The sequence below is a fragment of the Ambystoma mexicanum genome, chromosome 1q (genome assembly GCF_040938575.1).
Source record: "Ambystoma mexicanum isolate Mex_15411 chromosome 1q, UKY_AmexF1_1, whole genome shotgun sequence".
Taxonomy (NCBI): domain Eukaryota; kingdom Metazoa; phylum Chordata; class Amphibia; order Caudata; family Ambystomatidae; genus Ambystoma; species Ambystoma mexicanum.
Genome location: NC_090922.1, coordinates 1,549,433,945 through 1,549,453,359, shown reverse-complemented (window position 1 = coordinate 1,549,453,359; position 19,415 = coordinate 1,549,433,945). Strand labels below are relative to the sequence as shown.

The 19,415-nt window shown below is 46.3% G+C and overlaps 1 protein-coding gene across 1 annotated transcript in view; it reads left to right on the top strand.

Moving 5' to 3' along the window:
• The window catches only part of LOC138552008 (zinc finger protein 268-like), a 63,278-nt gene extending 48,062 nt beyond the window's left edge, over window positions 1-15,216 (top strand). The window contains exon 3 of the mRNA XM_069642514.1: window positions 7,215-15,216. Coding sequence (XP_069498615.1) covers window positions 8,281-10,023 — 1,743 coding nt within the window. The 5' untranslated portion in view covers window positions 7,215-8,280 and the 3' untranslated portion in view covers window positions 10,024-15,216. The remainder of the gene's footprint in view (window positions 1-7,214) is intronic.
• Window positions 15,217-19,415: the final 4,199 nt, after the last annotated feature.

The window sequence follows — 19,415 nt, the reverse complement described above, 5'->3', positions numbered from 1 at the left end:
ACATTTCGCATCTGGGTGGGCACAGGGCCCTGCTTCCACCCACCGTGAAAAAGGACAGACCACCAGTATTAGATATCTTGCCCCATTGCACCTTTCTCCCATGTCTGCATAATCAATATGAAGCTCATGGAAAGGTCAGACGGGGCGTGGCAATGTTCCTCTCAATGTTCTTTGGGTAATTCCTGAGTTAAAGGTTTGACAGGTGATACATTCAATGTACATTTTGGCAAGATGTCCCTGTAGATTTGGAACAAACCAATCTTCCTGAATATATGCAGCAATGTGTTGTTTCGCCGTGTGAGCTGGGAAAGGCAATTGTTGGAATGCTATTTGTAACAATTCTAGAGGCATTACTACTTTCCCTGTTGTGTCTTGTCTCCACAGGAGGTCTGTAGGCGACTGAGTGCATCCCCTCTTTGCCCATAACTCCTGCGCTGGGGGTGGTGCTATCTTTTGGAGCTCCATTATCTGTGCTATTGGTAATGCATTGTACCCATTTTCCTTGGATTCTTCTGGTCTACTTGTAAGCACACCTTCTGTGCGTGCATCCTTTGAAAATATACTGCTTGTTTGGCAGCAGCGTGATATTTTGTCGCTGTTATTTGTGTGAGCTTGGCATTTCACCAGTGCTACCATTGAGGGATCTGCGAGAGCCGCAATTAGCTCACTGAGCAACTTTGCATGTTGAACCGGGGACCCATCTGCTCTCCTGAATCCCCTCCTTCTCCAACGGGATAACCCAGCTTGCTCTGTAGTGGTGACGTATCCTGAGTCTGAGTAAATTGTCACTGTGCACCCTTTTGCTGTATGCAATGCCTCAATAAGTGCTATTAGTTCTGCTGCTTGCACTGAATAATGAATTGGAAGTCATTTTTGCACTATGATCTCATACTCCCTGTCCTCCATTCTTACTACTGCTGCTCCCACATGTTTTTCTCCTGGTTCTGTACAAATAGACGCTGATCTATCTGCGAAGTACACCTCTCTTTCACTCAGGGCGTTCTCGCTTGCTTTGGGAATTTCGTCCTCTTCCCCTTCATAAGTGGCACAATGGTGATTCTGTATGTTTTCTACCGTGCATGACTCTGTAAGGAATGTGGCTGGGTGTAAAGACTTGTGGGGGGTGTCTGTGCTCTCCTGCTCTCTATATGGCAGAGGAGAGGCACAGGACCCCAGCCAATATTTTCTATAAGGTAGCTATGGTCGAACAAGCAAGGCCTAGCTTCTCAGGAGGTGATGCGGGCTGGTTCTCAAGTACAGTGTAGTCCCCAAGCACCCACAAAGGAATGTCCACACACTGTATTAAGGAAAACACAGTCTTTATATAATTAAAGTTCAAGGTTATATACACAATCATGATAACTCACTTTGTGCTCAGTCAATCTACAATGGCAAATATAGACACAGTTCTACGTGGTACCACAATTACTATTAGATTTCATTAAAGTGCATCAACTGTACGGTGGTCAAATGTCACACAAATCAATTAATAAAGGTAACAAAAAATAGACTTAGGAGGAAAGCAGTTGGTTAGAACAATTGGCAGAATACTGGTGCATACCACTAGGCACAGTTCTGTATGAGGATCTATATTGTCCACAAGAGCCGCATTTCCTCCTAAGTAGTTCTACCACCCCAATGTACCAGGTGTGGAAGAGTTCTTCGTCGGGGAATCGACGGGCCCTTCTTGAGTGCACTCCCTTTAAGGCAGAAGCCACGGTTGTCGAACATCCGGCAATGAAAAAGGGTCAACCACGACGGTGAGGCGGCAGCTTGGCTCCTAGTGGTGCTTGACGATGATTAAGGGTAGACGTCCTGCGAGGAAGAGGTGTGCGTAGCACCTCATGGTGATAGTTCAGGACCGCAAGTGTCTATAAAGAACTTTGGCCCAGCAAGGGTGTCGGGTCGTCGGCGTCTCTGTGGTCTTCAGGTGGTGGGAAACCCACCGGTGGATGTTCCTCGGCACGTCGGCGTCTTTGACTTTCTCTGGCTGGACAAATCGGTCGACGGTGCAGGCGAGAACGTCCTTGGATCAAATGTACTTAGGCAACGGGAGCACTGCAGCTCCGGGCGGTGATGGCTGTTAAGGATTTCAATCAGGCGACACACACCTTGGTCTCAGCCTAGTATTTAGCGCACAACTGAGATGCCTTCCTCTTTATTTTATGCAGATTCAATTTGAAATGGTACACAACTCGTATCACACCCCTTTTTCAAATACCCCGGGTCACAATGGACCATGAACCAGGCCGGTTGGTGAAAATGCAATATTTTATTTATTTTTAAAATTCAAAGGAAATCAACACAATTTTAATATGGGGCAGCAATCACCAATGGGGTGATAATTAAAATGAGCATGGAAGCAATGCACTTAATTAACCTTCTCCTAGAACATATACAAAGCACCAGTGAATAGGAGCACTTTTTGAATTAGGATAGATAGCGCCCAAGTTAAGATTTCTCCCTGCAATGTTCCCTCAACCCACAATTAATACAATTCTGGACAGAAAGCAGCAGCAGGTAGTCAGGAATAAGAGACAAAATCTGACGTTCCCTCACCAAATAAGAGAAACAACGAAGTTTAAATCCTTTGCAATGGCATGAAATGACACTTGGAAATGGACAAATAAATAATTAATGTTTGGTTAAATGTGTGGGGCAACTATGATTTCTCACACTGGCAGTAATCTACAAACACTAGCAATCACAAGGCACTGGATCACAAAGAGCATACAATTCAAAAACGAGTGCAAAGTTTAAAACATGCTGCAGCCATATGACATGTTGGAAAGTTGCAATTTTCTCGATTGCCGCTTTAAATTACCCAAACATTTGTTTATAAAAACGGGTGAAATACTGAAAATCGCAATGCGGTTTTTGGTCTGAGGACATATGTATATCTCAGGGACAATATCAAAGTGAAAGGGTGGTAGTAGCTGAAGATTTGGATGAGATTTTCAGGGTGGAATGGGGTTTAGTTTTACGAAAAATAGAGCAGTTAAAATGAAAACTTTGGTTTTGAAAGAAAGGCAAATGTTACTTAAACTTAATTATCTAGATTATATTGTTAAAGAGGAACGCAGTAAGTTCCAAGGTTGATTCGCGAGGTCAAGCTTTTCACCCCAGCGCCAGCCTTAACTGGAAATTAATGTGATTACACAAAATATGACTAAGGGATTAGGATTTACACAAGACAAAATTAAGAGAGATGGCGCTAGCACTTTAGAAAGTCAAGGACAGGGTGCACAGAGAATTCTAACACTTTTATCAAGTTACCAGGGTATAGATATGACTGCTTAGATAGTAGGATAAATACAAAGTGTCAAGATAAGGTAGGCTATGGGCCTCATTACGAGGTGGGAGGTAAGGGATCACCGGCACCGGTAAGGGCACCGGTGCCGGTAATCACTTACCTCCCTACTACGAGTTCCCTTTGCGGGTCCTTCCTTAACGCCTGTTTTTTGCAGGCGTTAAGGATGGGACCCGCAAAGGGACTCTAGAGCTAATAAGGGTACCGCAATTTGCGGTACCGTTAATTGCCCCTTCCCCATTCCCATTGAGCCCTATGGGGTCTCAAATGGGAATGGGGAATGGCCCTGGTGAATGGGGAATTACCGGTCCCTCTGACCTCGGAATGGACCGGTAATTGCTCCATTCACCAGGGCGGAGTCGGAAGGGTTTTGGAGGCAGCCATGGAGCTAACAGCTACATGGCTGCCTCCAACCTCGTAGTGAGGCCCTATATGTTTCTATGGGGTGGGGATTTATACTCACAGTCCATGCTTATGTTTAGTGATTTTGGACAGTCAACAGGTTCTGGTCTCCAGGGATCGGGTCACCAGGTAGCGGACTCACCTGGCAAAAGACAGCTGGACAGATGGTTGGGAATTAATGCCCAATTACTACTGTTCCCTTTTTGTTGAAAGTTATTGATGATCATAATTAACTAGGTGTTCTCCAGTCAGGGTTTCGTGCCATGCATGTGAGGGAGACTGCTATGTTAAATTTGAGAGATAATCTTGTTGAGATCACTGAAAGGGGTAAAGTTGCTCTGCAGATGCTGCCCGACCTCTCAGCAGCTTTTGACTTTCTAGATCATTCCAAGCTGCTGGAGAGGCTGAGCAGTCTCAGGGATTGCTCCGGGCAGACTATAGATTGGATGTCATCCTTTCTCAGTTCAAGATCAGCCAGGGTTGCTATTGGTGGCTTCCAATCACAGCCAGAGATCCTAGCATGTGGCGTCCCACAAGGTGCATGCCTTTCGCCTACCTTATTTAATATCTATGTACGTCCCTTATTTGATATGCTTGATGGTATAGATGTAAAATATACAAATTATGCTGACAAAACTCAGCTTGTGTTTGAGCTTTCTGGAAATTTGAAAATGTGAACAGAGTCTATAACATCATCCAAACGTGGATGGTCATGAACTCACTTGCTTTGAACAATGATAAAACTGAGCTCATGCTTGTCGGCCCAACTAATCGGCTCAAAAAATTACATAAACATGTCCTACAGATCAAGTCCTCCTGTGCCTATGTAAATAAACATTTGTGCCAGATCAAACCCTATCTCACAACCACCAACCTTGCATCTGTTGCCTCAGCATAGGTTAATTCCCGTATTGATTATTGCAACAGTTTGACGATTGGCACCACTGAAAACAACATTAGAACATTGCAGGTGGTTCAGAATGGGGCCATTAGAGCAGTTTTTGGAAAGAACAACAGAGATCACACAACTAAAGCCAGGAGGTCTCTGCACTTGCTGCCAGTACGTCATTGCATCACACACAAGATTCTTACACTTACCCAGGAATGCACTTCTGAACAAGTCTCCAGTTTGATGGGGAGGGAGGCCAACAGGGTCCCATCAATGGCCTCAATAAGGGCAACCTGCGCTTGTTGCTGAGTTAGGATCCTGGTTTTTCTGGTATAATCATCATCAATGTAGTCGCCTGAGGCTGAATATTAGCCACTGAAAGGCTTTATCTCACATGGCTTAACAGGTCAGTCAGGAAGTAATGCCTGAGGCCTCTGAGTCAAGTGGTGGATATTAGCCACAGGTAGGCTTTATCTCACATGGCTTAACAGGTCGGTCAGGAAGTAATGCCTGAAGCCTCTGAGTCAAGTGGTGGATATTAGCCACAGGAAGGCTTTATCTCACATGGCTTAACAGGTCGCTCTGGAAGTAATGCCTGAGGCCTCTGAGTCAAGCGGTGGATATTAGACACAGGAAGGCTTTATCTCACATGGCTTAACAGGTCGGTCAGGAAGTAATGCCTGAGGCCTCTGAGTCAAGTGGTGGATATTAGCCACAGGAAGGCTTTATCTCACATGGCTTAACAGGTCGGTCAGGAAGTAATGCCTGAGGCCTCTGAGTCAAGTGGTGGATATTAGCCACAGGAAGGCTTTATCTCACATGGCTTAACAGGTTGGTCAGGAAGTAATGCCTGAGGCCTCTGAGTGAAGTGGCGGATATTAGCCACAGGTAGGCTTTATCTCACATGGCTTAACAGGTCACTCAGGAAGTAAGTTGGAAGTCCAGGTTTATACAAACAGCCAGGTTTTTAGGGCTCTGCGCTTGTTGTTGTCTTCTGATTAGACAACAATCCACTCGTGTCCCACTGTCTTGGAGGGTCTGCTTCGACACCCAGCCAGTAAGTGTCCACTGTCTCCACAATCTAAACAAAGCATGTTTGTTCTTCTTTGTTTCTTTTTTGAGATTCTGATAGTGGGCCTCGTACAGCTCCCAATTGCATGGGTTCTGCTCCCGTTCTGATGGGAAAGAACAGTACGGTCATTGGAGGAGGTAGACTTCCAGAGCCTGTATGACATCTTTCTGCTTGCCTTTCCACATGTCTTTGGTCTAACTTGCTTACATTTTCGATCATGGACTGCAAGGTGTCTGGCTCGGGCAGGAATATACTTGACCATACACTCTTCTGATAGATCCTGCCTGAATAAGATCATGTCAATGTGTTAGGCATCCCCTCTGCTTCCAGAGTTACCAAGTCTTGAGCTACACCAGAAGCTTAACAAGAATCTCAATATGTAGTGTGGTTTGCAGAAGCAGGGAGACTAGTGAATGGGGCACAACCGTCTCAAGGAGAGATCCCAACACAATATACTCCCTCTGTTCCAATGCCAATGCCATGGCTGCCACTGATGTGCAGGACCTGTGACTAACTCTATGATGAAGAACACTATTGGTGTATGCTTTGGTTCTCAGAGAAAACACCATAAGCGAAACCTTTCTGCACATGAAATTATAGTGTGAAGACTTATAATCAGGACCCCATTCCAAATAAGATGTGGAATACCAGTGAGCGTGTCCCTTCTCCTAAATAACCATGTGTCTGTTCTGAAAGATAACCAGCATTGATAACTTAATCATATAAGATCCAAAGCAAACTTTATATAGTTGATGTAAATACAAGAACATATCTCTGCTCACAGTCTCTTGGTCTCTTTCTGCCTTTGTCAGGCTGAGCTCGCTCCTCCCCCTGCTCCTCACCTGTGGCTTCCGTCTGGTTGTCCTTGGAGGATGAAGACTGCTTCCATAAGGCTTTGGAAGGCTCCTTGGTTAGTTTCTCCTTGGACTTCCTGTCATGTAAATAAGGCCTGGCTCCGTCGGAGGCCACCTTGACAGGAAGTGGAACCTATCTCGGGGGGCCCCGAGGAGCCAAGCCGAACTGCGTCAAAAAACCCTGTGGCGTAGTCATTGATACGGTCCTGCTTCTTAACAATGATAACAAGAAGAACGTCAGGTAAGCAGGATCAGTATAACAAATTCCAGGTATAAGTGAAGATTCTGGTAGGAATGGAGACTCCGGTAAGCCCAGTAGCTGCCGTGAAGGATGGCCATTTCTCAGACTTCAGAGACCGCGCTTCACCACCCTCTGTCAATCCTGGCTGTTGGCCAATGTGGCACTTCTTTATTGATTTCTGTGCCAAAGCATGATGTGGGAATGGTCAATGGGCCACACATTTCATGATATCTGTGTTCATCCTGTTCATGAGATTGTGGATCAGTTATGCTACCATTTATCAAGTGTCTTCTAAATAATTCAGTAGTGTTCCAGGATTTTGTAAAAATATTTTGTATAAAGCGAAAACATGCCTATTTGCTTTTCACAAATGCGATTTCAAACAAGAAATATGTATTTGTCACTTGTGGAACACTAATCCTGTGTTTCCTTTTTCCTTCAAACAGGGCCATAAAAGTAAGAAGCAAGGAAAATACGGTTTTGAAAATGTTCTGTTAAAAAAAAAAAAAAGAATGTTACTCTGGTAGCTGTGTATTGGGAAAGTCTTCTTCATCATGCCAGCCAGTCCCAACGTATAGCTTCTAACCTTGGGACAAATATTCCACAAACTGCAATTGTTAATGGTTTTGGTGGAAATATATGGTTCCTATGTCCAGGCAATACCAGTCACTTGGCAGGTCTTATGTGTCCAACCCCTATGATAACTCTGTACATCAAAGGGGGCTTTGAGCCATCTCATTATGTTCACAATTAAGGTCGCACCAATATGCTCAATATAGCATTCTGTAACGTAGAGATAAGTAACTGCATATGGGAACATACACGCAGGAAATACTAAGCCCCAGAGAGTCTATAGAAATGTGTTAGGTGGGATAAAACCTCCGTTGTGAAGACTTTGAAGAATACACTAAGGAGAGGCTAACAAGAGCCACCTTACAAATGCCTACACATGCCAAATCATGCAATACAAATGGCCAGCTGTGACAAGTATTCCAGGACTTAGAGCCATCTAACGGTAGACCACTGAATCCATACCGGGGAGAGGAGAGAATGTGAATGGACAGACAAGAGGGAAATGGCACCCACTTTGAAGTAGAGTTTTTGTACCTTCATGCATTTGGACCTGTAGACCCTCTTTACGCATTATTGTCTAAGGCAAGACACTGGTGTGCCACATTCAGTGTGAAAATGGTGCTCAACACCAACTTTGGACTTGATGCTTCAAAATCAATAACACCCCTGATGTGGGGCTAGTACTAGTTACTGATGTTTCTGTAACATATGGCAGCATTTAAAGCCCATAAACCACAAATCTAGAAACCGTGCTCTGAACATAGACCGGTTACAAGCAAAAGCCTTTGTCTATTTTCGGACTTGCCTGCTCTGGCTGAGGATTGCGGCTCATGCTTGACACTCGTGTGGAGAAATTCACCTGACCTGGTGAGACCAACAGCAAGATTCAGAACACTATAGAAATATACAGAATTACCATTTAAAAATAACATCCTAATAATGGAAGTACCTTCTGATTTATCGGAATGTGAAGCTACTTTCAAGGAAACAGGTCCTCTATGGAAACAGAAGACATTTCACTCTGAAGAGAGAGAACATAAGCGTTCTGAATGTGCCAAGGCTTTTAAAGAAACAAGTCATCTATTCAATCATCAGAAGAATCACACAAGGAAGAAACCATATGCTTGTTCTGACTGTGATAAGGCTTTCACGCAAAAGGGTAGTCTAGTGAGACATCAGAGGAATCACACTGGGGTGAAGCCGTATGCATGTTCTGAATGTGATAAGGCTTTCACGCAAAAGGGCGATCTAGTGAGACATCAGAGGAATCACACTGGGGTGAAGCCATATGCATGTTCTGAATGTGGTAAGGCTTTCAAGCAAAAGGGTGGACTATTGATACATCAGAGAAGTCACACTGGGATGAAGCCATATGCATGTTCTGAATGTGATAAGTCTTTCACGCAAAAGAGTAACCTAGTGAGACATCAGAGGAATCACACTTGTGAGAAACCATATGCATGTTCTGAGTGCGATAAGGATTTCAAGATAAAGAATAGTTTATTATTACACCAGAGAAACCACTCTGGGGTGAAGCCATATGCATGTTCTGAATGTGATATGTCTTTCACGCAAAGGTTTTATTTAATGATTCATCTGAGAAATCACACTGGCGAGAAACCATATACATGTTCTGAATGTGATAATGCTTTCACTGTGAGGAGTCATCTAGTGATACATCAGAGGAGTCACACTGGAGTGAAACCATATGCATGTTCTGAATGTGACAAGGCTTTCACTGCAAAGAATACCCTAGTGAGACATCACAGGAATCACAGTGGGGTGAAGCCGTATGCATGTTCTGAATGTGATAAGGCTTTCACTGCAAAGAGTAACCTAGTGAGTCATCAGAGGAATCATACTGGGGTGAAGCCATATGCTTGTTCTGAATGTGATAAGGCTTTCAAGCAAAAGTGTGAACTATTGATACATCAGAGAAGTCACACTGGGGAGAAACCATATGCATGTTCTGAATGTGGTAAGCCTTTCAAGCAAAAGGGTCAACTATTGATACATCAGAGAATTCACACTGGGGTGAAACCATATGCATGTTCTGAATGTGATAAGGCTTTCAAGCAAAAGGGTGAACTATTGATACATCAGAGAAGTCACACTGGGGTGAAACCATATGCATGTTCTGAATGTGATAAGGCTTTCAAGCAAAAGGGTGAACTATTGATACATCAGAGAAGTCACACTGGGGTGAAACCATATGCATGTTCTGAATGTGATAAGGCTTTCAAGCAAAAGGGTGAACTATTGATACATCAGAGAATTCACACTGGGGTGAAACCATATGCATGTTCTGAATGTGATAATGCTTTCACTGTAAGGAGTCATCTAGTGATACATCAGAGGAGTCACACTGGGGAGAAACCATATGCATGTTCTGAATGTGGTAAGGCTTTCAAGCAAAAGGGTCAACTATTGATACATCAGAGAATTCACACTGGGGTGAAACCATATGCATGTTCTGAATGTGATAAGGCTTTCAAGCAAAAGGGTGAACTATTGATACATCAGAGAAGTCACACTGGGGTGAAACCTTATGCATGTTCTGAATGTGATAAGTCTTTCAAGCAAAAGGGTGAACTATTGATACATCAGAGAAGTCACACTGGGGGAAACCATTTGCATGTTCTGAATGTGATAAGGCTTTCAAGCAAACAGGTGAACTATTGAAACATCAGAGAAGTCATTCTTGGAAGAAACCATATGCATGTTCTGAATGTGATAAGGCTTTCACTGTGAGGAGTCATCTATTGATACATCAGAGAAGTCACACTGGCGAGAAGCCATATGTATGTTCTGAATGTGATAAGGCTTTCAAGGTAAAGAATCATTAAGTATTACACCAGGAAACCCACTCTGGGGAGAAGCCATATGCATGTTCGTAATGTGATGAGGCTTTCAAGGCAAAGAATTATTTAGTAGTACACCAGAGAAACCACTCTGGGGTGAAGCCATATTCATGTTCTGAATGTGGTAATTCTTTCAAGGTCAAAGGTGATCTGTTGATGCATCAGAGAAGTCACACTGGGAGGTAACGGTATGCATGTCCTCAACGCCCTTGCACTCTCTCACAATATACTGGATACTATTGCAACCCACTTCATCGGTGTCCAGTCAAATGATCGACAAAAAGGGTCGAATGGTCAAAGGATCGACTCCAAAGGACCGAAAACCAAAGAATCACATTTTTTTTAAAATTATATATATTTTTGGGGTTTTCGTTTAGGTAAAAAAAGTGGTTTTTACCACAAAAACGGGGGTTGGGGGGAGACGGGAGACGCCCCCCCCAAAAAAAAAAAATTAAATCCTTTGGTTTTCGGTCCTTTGGTGTCGACCCTTTCACCATTCGATCCTTTTACTGTCGATCCTTTGACCCGCAACCCACTTCATCCACACCTGCCCAGCCTCATGACACTACATCCCCCATACCCCCTATATACCACACCACCCTCCTACACCACCATCCAAGAGCCCCGCTGCTCACACACAACCAGCGCATTTCCTATGCAGAACTCCACCTCCTCCACCAGCAGACACACCAGACTTAGAACCCGTACTCTTCCATCAGAACCGAATGCCAACCCCCTTCCTCCACCTTTCAAAATCTCCAACTAGGTTCCCGATTCACACACAAATTCACTCTGCACCTCAAACATCCTCTCACTCCCACTCACACATCCAGGCCCATCCAAAAACCCCGCCACACCAACACACCCAATACCTCCCACACATCTGGCCTCCACACAACCACCACAACCACCACATCGCCTCCTCACCTCAAATGTGCCCTCCTCAATGCTAGATCACTCACCGTGCACGCCCTAGAAATAAATTATCTCTTAGCCAACAACAACAGGGACCTAATAGCCACCACCGAAACCTTTGGCTGTATGAGGCATCCGGCCCTGCCATCACCCTTGCACTCCCAGAAGGCTCCACCATTCTCAGACAAGACAGACCAACTCGCTTAGGAGGAGGAGTAGCCCTCATATTCAAAGAAACTCATTAGCCACCCATGGCAGAGCAACTCTGATATGCTCTCTGTAAAGCTTTCACTGTCCCCAAATATGGGCATCAATATACGCATGCTATATGACCCCCCTGGCCTCCCATCAGACTTCCAGGGACACCCACCTACTTAGCAACAAAATCAAAGGATCTACAAAGACTCTCCTTCTTGGAGACCTGAACTTAGGACCACACCCAACCTAACAAATACTACCCAATAACCACTGTGCCCTTCCTCCTCAAGATCCTGGTCAAACCTGCACTTTGCCAAATCCAACAATTCCTTGAAGCCCACTCCATCCTCAGAACTAGACAATCTAGCTTCTGCAAAGGACACAGTACGGAAACTGCCCTAGTTGATTTAAAAAAAAGATCACACAAATCATGGATAAAGGAAAACAAGTCCTCCTGCTACTCCTAGACCTCTCGGCTGCGTTCAATCTGGTGGACCACAAGACTCTCACTTCACACCTCACCCAATCAACAAACTTTTCCAAAGAAGCAGCACTCTGGATCACCTCCTTCCTGAAGGGTAGGACCATGAAGGTCTTCTCCAACATTGCTAACGCAGCCCCCACCACCATCCACTGTGGAGTCCCACAGAACTCTTGCCAGCACCCATTCCTATACAACTTGTTTGCAAAGCCTCTCTTCGACAAACTTGACGCCCTGGGTATCGCATGCACCAACTATGCTGACGATTCCCAGGTACTCCTACCACTCTCTGGAGTATATGACAAAGACGCTGAAGCACTCGACACAATCTATTCCACCATCCAGGCTTGGATGGCGGCCAACGGCCTATGCCTCAATGGTGATAAGACCGAAATCCTCATAATAGGTCAAAAAACAACTCTAACCAAACTCGACAAATTATACTCCAACTTCACCATTGATAAAACCATCATCCCCGTATCTACCTCTGTGAAGACCCTAGGAGTTCATATAGGGCCTCATTACAACTCAGGCGTTAAGGGTTAACGCCGTCGTTAACCCTTAACGCCTGATTCCGATTTTAACGGCTGCTTTTAGCAGCCGTTAAAATCCATGGCGCTAAACCGCCTTGGTGCTAATTACGCCACCGTAATTTACGGTGGCGTAATTAGCGCCTTCCCCACTCCCATTATGCCCTATGGGGCAAAAATGGGAATGGGGAAGGGTAAAATGGGAAATGGGGATTTACCGCCCCACTCACCTTGGAATGGGGCGGTAAATCCGCCATACACCATGGTGTAAACGTAGTTTACACCATGGTGGTAAAGTTGGCGTACTTACCGCCTGGGTCGTAATGACCCCCATTGACTCTACCTTATCCATAACTAAGCAGGTCAGCGCCATTTCCTCCACCTCAGCTTACACCACCAAACTTATAAATGCAATAAAGCCATACCTCTCCAAACCCAACTATCTATAGCCAGAGTAAACATCGGTGCCAAATTGGACTACTGTAATGCCCTCCTAGCAGGTACGTCCGCAAAGAACATTACCCGACTCCAAATCACGCAGAACAATGCACTAAGAGCAGCACTCAGCATCACAAAAAAAGACCACATCACCCATGCCAGATAAGAAGCGCACTGGCTCCCAGTTAAAGAACGCATCACATTCAAAATCCTCACTCTCACTCACAAATGCTTCTCCCGCACAGCACCCTCATACTTAACAGAGACTATAACCAAATCCACCTCCACACGACCTGTCAGGGGTCGCTACGTCAACAAACTACACCCCCCCCCACATAAACAAAGCTAGAGCTGGAGGGTTAGGCTTCCCCCACATACCATCCAAGCTATGGAACTCTTTACCTGCTGACATCAGAGCTGAAAACTCCCTCTTTGCTTTCCAGAAAAAAATAAAAACCACCCTCTTCCCCTAATCCCTATCTTTCGCTTCTTCCCATCTCTGGCTCTATAAAGTGAAAAATGCATATGCTACGTAACTATAAATAAGAAAAATGAATCGTAAATCTGAAAAATTATCTGTAACTAAGAAAAATGCTCTGTAACCAGCGCCACGATGCCTACGGGCTGTTGTGCGCTCAACAAATGTGAATAAATAAATGTGATAAGGCTTTCAAGCAAAATGATCAGCGAGTGTGATAGATGAGTGAACTCACATTGGGGTGAAACAATATTCATGTTCTGAATGTGATAAAGCTTTTATGCTGAAATTGTTTCTATTGATAAATTAGAGAAATCATACTGGTGAAAACCATATGCATGTTACATACCATATACATATATTTACCTCTCCACCCCACTTCTACTCGCCTCTTACTCTCCCATATCACCTGATGAGGTTTCTAGACGAGTCCGCTCTATGAAAGCCTCATCAATTCAGGTGCTCCCCAGCTTCTCTAGAACTATCAAGGACAAAATTGCCAACCTTCCTCCAGCCTTGGCTGATTTCTGCAATCGCTCCTTTGCCACTGGATCCCTCCTGTTACTCCTCAACCACTCCCTTGTGCATCCTCTCCTCGAAAAGCCAACCCTTCCTGACCAGCAAAATACCACCCTATCTCCATTACCCCCTTCCTGGGCACTCTATTGGAGAAGCTGGCCATCTCCCAGCTTATCCACCACACTGACTCTTTTGGGTGTCTTCACGACCATCAGTCTGGCTTCAGAGCTGCCAGAGGCATGGAAACTGCTCTATTGAACACCCGTGATGACTTGCTTTCTAATCTCGATTCCAACTCTCCTTCCATTCTCATCGTTCTTGACCTTTCCTCTGCCTTTGATACAGTCAATCATGCCACCCTTAAAAATCAGCTCTGTGATACCCTTTGCATCAAAGACCTGGCTCTGGAATGGTTGATCTCTTTACTCCGTTACCGACCTTCTGATGTTCAACTGGGCCCTGTTCTCTCGTCCATCTCACTCTTCACCTTTGGTGTCCCTCACGGCTCTATCCTCTCACCTTGGGTTTTCAACATCTACCTTGCCTCCTCTAGCCCATTTGATCTCTTCCTTCTCCCGTAACTTTCAGTGTTATGCAGATGGCACTCAGCTCTCCTTCAATCCTTCCTCTGCCTCCTCCTCTTCCTCTCTCATTCCTGACTCTCTGTCTGCTATTCAGGCATGGTGCACTGCTAAAGATCTGTGCCTTAATGCCAGTAAGACTGAGATCCCCAGCTCCCTCCTTCCCTCCTACACTCTGGCCCCCCTCCCCTCACCCCCTTATGAGGCAATGAAAGGTACATTCCAGGAATCTCCTTTCATTGTCGGCCAATTACTTAAAGCGCACTGGTACTCTATGAAAAGGGAACAACCAATGGTCTTTTTCCAGATGTGCTCAGGGGCCAGTAAAGGGTTAAATCCAGGTAACAGGCTGACAACCTTCTTCATGATCTAAACCAGATCACTACTCCAGCAACAGGGATCCTGACTGGGCTGAGCTGCCGTTGGACAGATGGGAAGGAGGCAGAATATGCCCCTTCCTCCAGCATGCTACACAACTATCTTCAACTCCTCGGTAACAGAATCAATATGAAGTTTGCAGCATATAAAGTTCAGCAGTTCAACCACTCCTACAACTCGGTGAACAAGACAATCATGAAGAAGGGTGCATGAGATCTGCTCCAGAAAGGCACCATCACCAAGAATGTCTTAAACTGGACAGTGCTTAAGAAAAGTGTCCACACATTTATAGCAGAGTGCATTCTAACTAATTAAAAACATATTTTTTTTTTTATAAAAGCCACACTACAGGGTTAAATTATAAACTTGAATAGACACATCTATGAACTGGTAATCATTTATCATAACATTTTAACTACACAATTAGAATGCTGTTCTATTTTATGCAGATTTACGTCATAGATCGAGTTCTACAATAAAATCTTTCATTGCATAATGCTTGTGTAACAGACTGTGATTCTTGATACATTGTTTCTTACACAGCAGTTTCCGTACACATCTTTACTGCATAACTACGATGAAGGTACACACACTCAGATAATGGTGCATTAGAAGGTTGAGACAGGCTGCTGTTCCAGTTTTGTAGATAAAAGAAGAGAAGAGGCCTCATTACAACCCAGGCGTTAAGTGTTTAACGGCGCCCTCGGCGCCGTTAACCCTTGACGCCTGATTACCATTTTAACGGCTGCTTTTAGCAGGCGTTAAAATGCAAGGCGCTAACCCGCCTTGTTGCTAATTACGGCACCGTAAATTACGGTGCCGTAATTAGCGCCTTCCCCACTCCCATTATGCCCTATGGGGCAAAAATGGGAATGGGGAAGGGTAAATGGGGAATGGGGATTTACCGCCCCACTCACCTTGGAATGGGGCTGTAAATCCGCCATCCACCATGGTGTAAACAGAGTTTACACCATGGTGTTAAAGTAGGGAACTTACCACCTGGGTTGTAATGAGGCCCCAGGTGTGAGAAGGGTGCAAAGACTGGAGGGGGGTATCTGAACTCCCGCCATCTATAGAAGTACAGTAGAAGTACAGAGCACCCCAGCCATGGTTCTCTATAGGGTAGCTATGGATGAGCAACTAAAGCCTAAGCTCTCAGGAGGTGATGCATGCTGATCTTATGTACAGTTTAGTCCCCAAGCCCCCCACAAAGTAATGTCCACACACTATGTTATGTGCTAACACAGTTCTTTATCTAAATTCTAATATGACAAATATATACAATGGGCCTCATTCCGACCCTGGCGTTAACCAAGGCGCTACTAGCGCCTTGGTTGACGCTGTTATTTTTCCGACTCCGCCATGGTGAATGCGGAATTACCGCCCCATTCCAAGGTTGGCGGGGTCGGTAATTCCCCATTCACCAAGGGCCCTTCCCCATTCCCATTTTTGCCCCATAGGGCTCAATGGGAATGGGGAAGGCGCTAATTACGGCACCGTAAATTACGGTGCCGTAATTAGCTCCTAGGTCCCTTTGCGGGTTGTTTTTTTAACGCCTGCAAAAAGCAGGCGTTAAAGTACCAACCCGCAAAGGGAACTCGGAATAGGGCGGTAAGGGTTTAACGGCACCAGTCTTGTTAACGGTGATCGTTAACCCTTACCGCCCTACTCGGAATGACCCCCAATGTCTATGTGTTATCACACTTAGGGGGTAATTCATAGAAATCGGCGCACAAAAAAACCCATTTCGGCGCAAAGTGTATTCATGGATTTATACATCCATAAGCAGACGTGGCGCAGAGTGGCGCAGCGACCCTGCAGCAGCCCCAGTTACGCCCCCAACCTCGCCCCGTGCAGCAAAAACATTGCACAAATCCAGTACATGGCGCAAAGGCCAGTGGACCAGCATACAGCCCCCAACCACGAAAACACGTGATTGGCCTGGTGCGAGCGGGGTACGTGTATTCTGAGGGGTGCGTGTGAAGTTTTACACGTGATTTGGCAGTGTGTTCCCTCCCGGGTGTGCCCCCCCTCCCCATACCCCTCAGGCAGCCAACACCACAGGGGACCACCCCACACCGCTGGGCATGCCCCACAGGCAGCCCACCACCCCAGTCCATAGCCTACAGGCAGCCCATCACCCCTTGCATGCCCCACAGGCAGTCCACATGGCACCATGCACTTGATAGCCCCGTCTTATGTCCTCACCCCCAGTGACAGGCACCTGCCAGCAGGCCCTGACTCATGTCCCCACCCCACCCCCAGTGACGGGCACCTGCCAGCAGGCCCCCAACTTATGTCCCCACCCAACACATCATCACAAACCAGATCCATGGCCCTTATGGCCACCCAAATTCCACCCCACGCCACCCCAGTCCAAACACCCAACCAAGCATTCCATCCACTCCACATTGAATTCCCCATGTCATGATAGATCCCAAATAACCAGTATGCGCATGATTATAAGTCTGTCAGACCCACACAATGGCGACACTTGCATGAGAAAACCCACATTGTGAAATGCACAAAACCAATGAGAGAAGACCACACAAATGAAGTTAAAAATAAAAATGTATTATATACAAAAATGAATGAATGAAACGAAATGACACAAGAAATAAATGATAAATAAAAGGATGTCCGAAATGAAGGAAAAAATATAAATGTTGAAATCAATAAAATGCAAAGAAAAATGTCCATAACATCAAATCCAAAGTCAAAATAAAAACAAAACCATTCCTCCATGGTAAAAATAAATATGTAAAATCAGGTCCATAACTATATACAATGTAATAATTAAGGTTCCATGTGCCCAACAATCCAAAGGATACCTAAGAAAAAACCTACCTAATAAATAACTTTACAAAAAGGCAGGGCATAGTCCATGCACCCCAAAGGAAAAAATAAATAAAGGAAACCTACAACTACATAACTATTTACAAAGGGGGCAGGCTAGTCCCACGGCTCACTGTTTGTTGTTCCGGGCAAGGACATCATCGAACTCCACGTCGATGTTCCAGAGGCGGGCCTGTTGCCTGGCCTCGAGGTCTCGCAGGGATGCAGCCATGGAATCCCTCAACTCCCTGCGAGTTTCCTCGAGGCCCTTTACCCGTCTCAACGCCGGGTGCATGGAGTTCTCTGCACTGACTATCCTGAGCCGTCCCCTCTCCGCCCGTTGCCTCTCCGCATCTATTTGCCAGCCCAACCACTGCCACACGGAAGACACTCCCAGTCCGGGGTCCTCCTGCCCCTCGGCCGATGCCTGCCCCCGGGGTGTTGATGGCCCCGAGCCATGATGCCTCCCACGCTTAGCCTGCTGCTGCCTCCGACCCAACTGCCTCTGCCACCACCACGGCATCCAGGCTGATGGAATCCCCTGGCGCCGTCGTGCAGGTGCCCTGCCCGATGGTGCCAGCACATCCTCCATCCGCTGGGGTCCAGTTGGTGGGGTGGCCACCCCTGCTGGACCTCCGACTCCCGACTGCGGCAGGGATGGGATCTCCACCTGGCTGGCTGCGTTGGTTGGGGCAGATCCACAGGGGGCCCTGGTGGCATCTGGGCTGGAAGATGGCACAGAGAATGACTGGCGTATATTGTGCACAGAGGAGGAGAGGGCCGCAAGACTGGCCGACACATGGAGGAAACCCCCGACCATGGACCCTCCCAAATCGGCCACATTGGCACACAGCTCTTCGTGATGATGTGCGTGCTCCCCCCAGGAAGCACGCACATAATCGTGAATGTCACGTGTGCGCAACGCGACACCAATCAGGACGGACTCCATCCGGTCACGGGTCCCCTCGTCCGCAGGTGGAGGAGTGCCAAATGACTTCGACCTCCCCCCCTACCAGCAGACGGCCTGGGACGGGGCATCCCTGCTGGTGCATGGTGATGCAGTCACAGTGTCAGGGACAGAGACATGCACAGGCACCTCCACGGCGACCTGTGCTGCCTCCTGCCCCTGCCCCTGGACTGCACACCAGGCCCCATGCGCGGCTCTGTAGCGACCTCCTCCTCTATACACACCACCGACCTGGATGGCTCTGCACCGTCTTCTGCCGTTGCAAGCCCCTGTGGGGGCTCATCCGCCCCTTCCATTACAGCCGTAGTGGCAGACGCTCCCAGATGATGGAATTACCTTGGAGGGTGACAGGGCCTTGCGTTGCCGGCCGGTGGAGGCATCCCTGCCGCTCTCCTCCACAGCGCTGTCTCCGCCCTCTTCTTCACTCGCCGCTGTGTAAAGGGAGACATTGAACACAAGCATCAGGGTACTGTATAATAGTCCCCTAGACACAAAGCAATAGCACATGAGTGGCAATGTCAAATGTCACTTCCATCATGTCTCCCAACAACACATGGGTCAGTGCAGGCAACACACATGCATGGTACATGCAACAGACATTTGCATCCATGTCCACAGCAGCGTACAAACATCCAATGGTGGGCTGTAACTCATATGCATAATGAGACATGCTGATCACATGCACACGCATCCCCGGAGGGTCATGCATCTGTCCCCGTACACCCACAGACACAGTGGATACAAGCATGACTAGGCTGTATCAGTGAATCAACACATCGTCACAGACATGTGTCATGCATCCATTGCGCACACACTACTCAGACACACAGACATGTACATCATGCATGTCCATGACAGCAGCACACATATCTCATACCCCAAACATGTCAAAG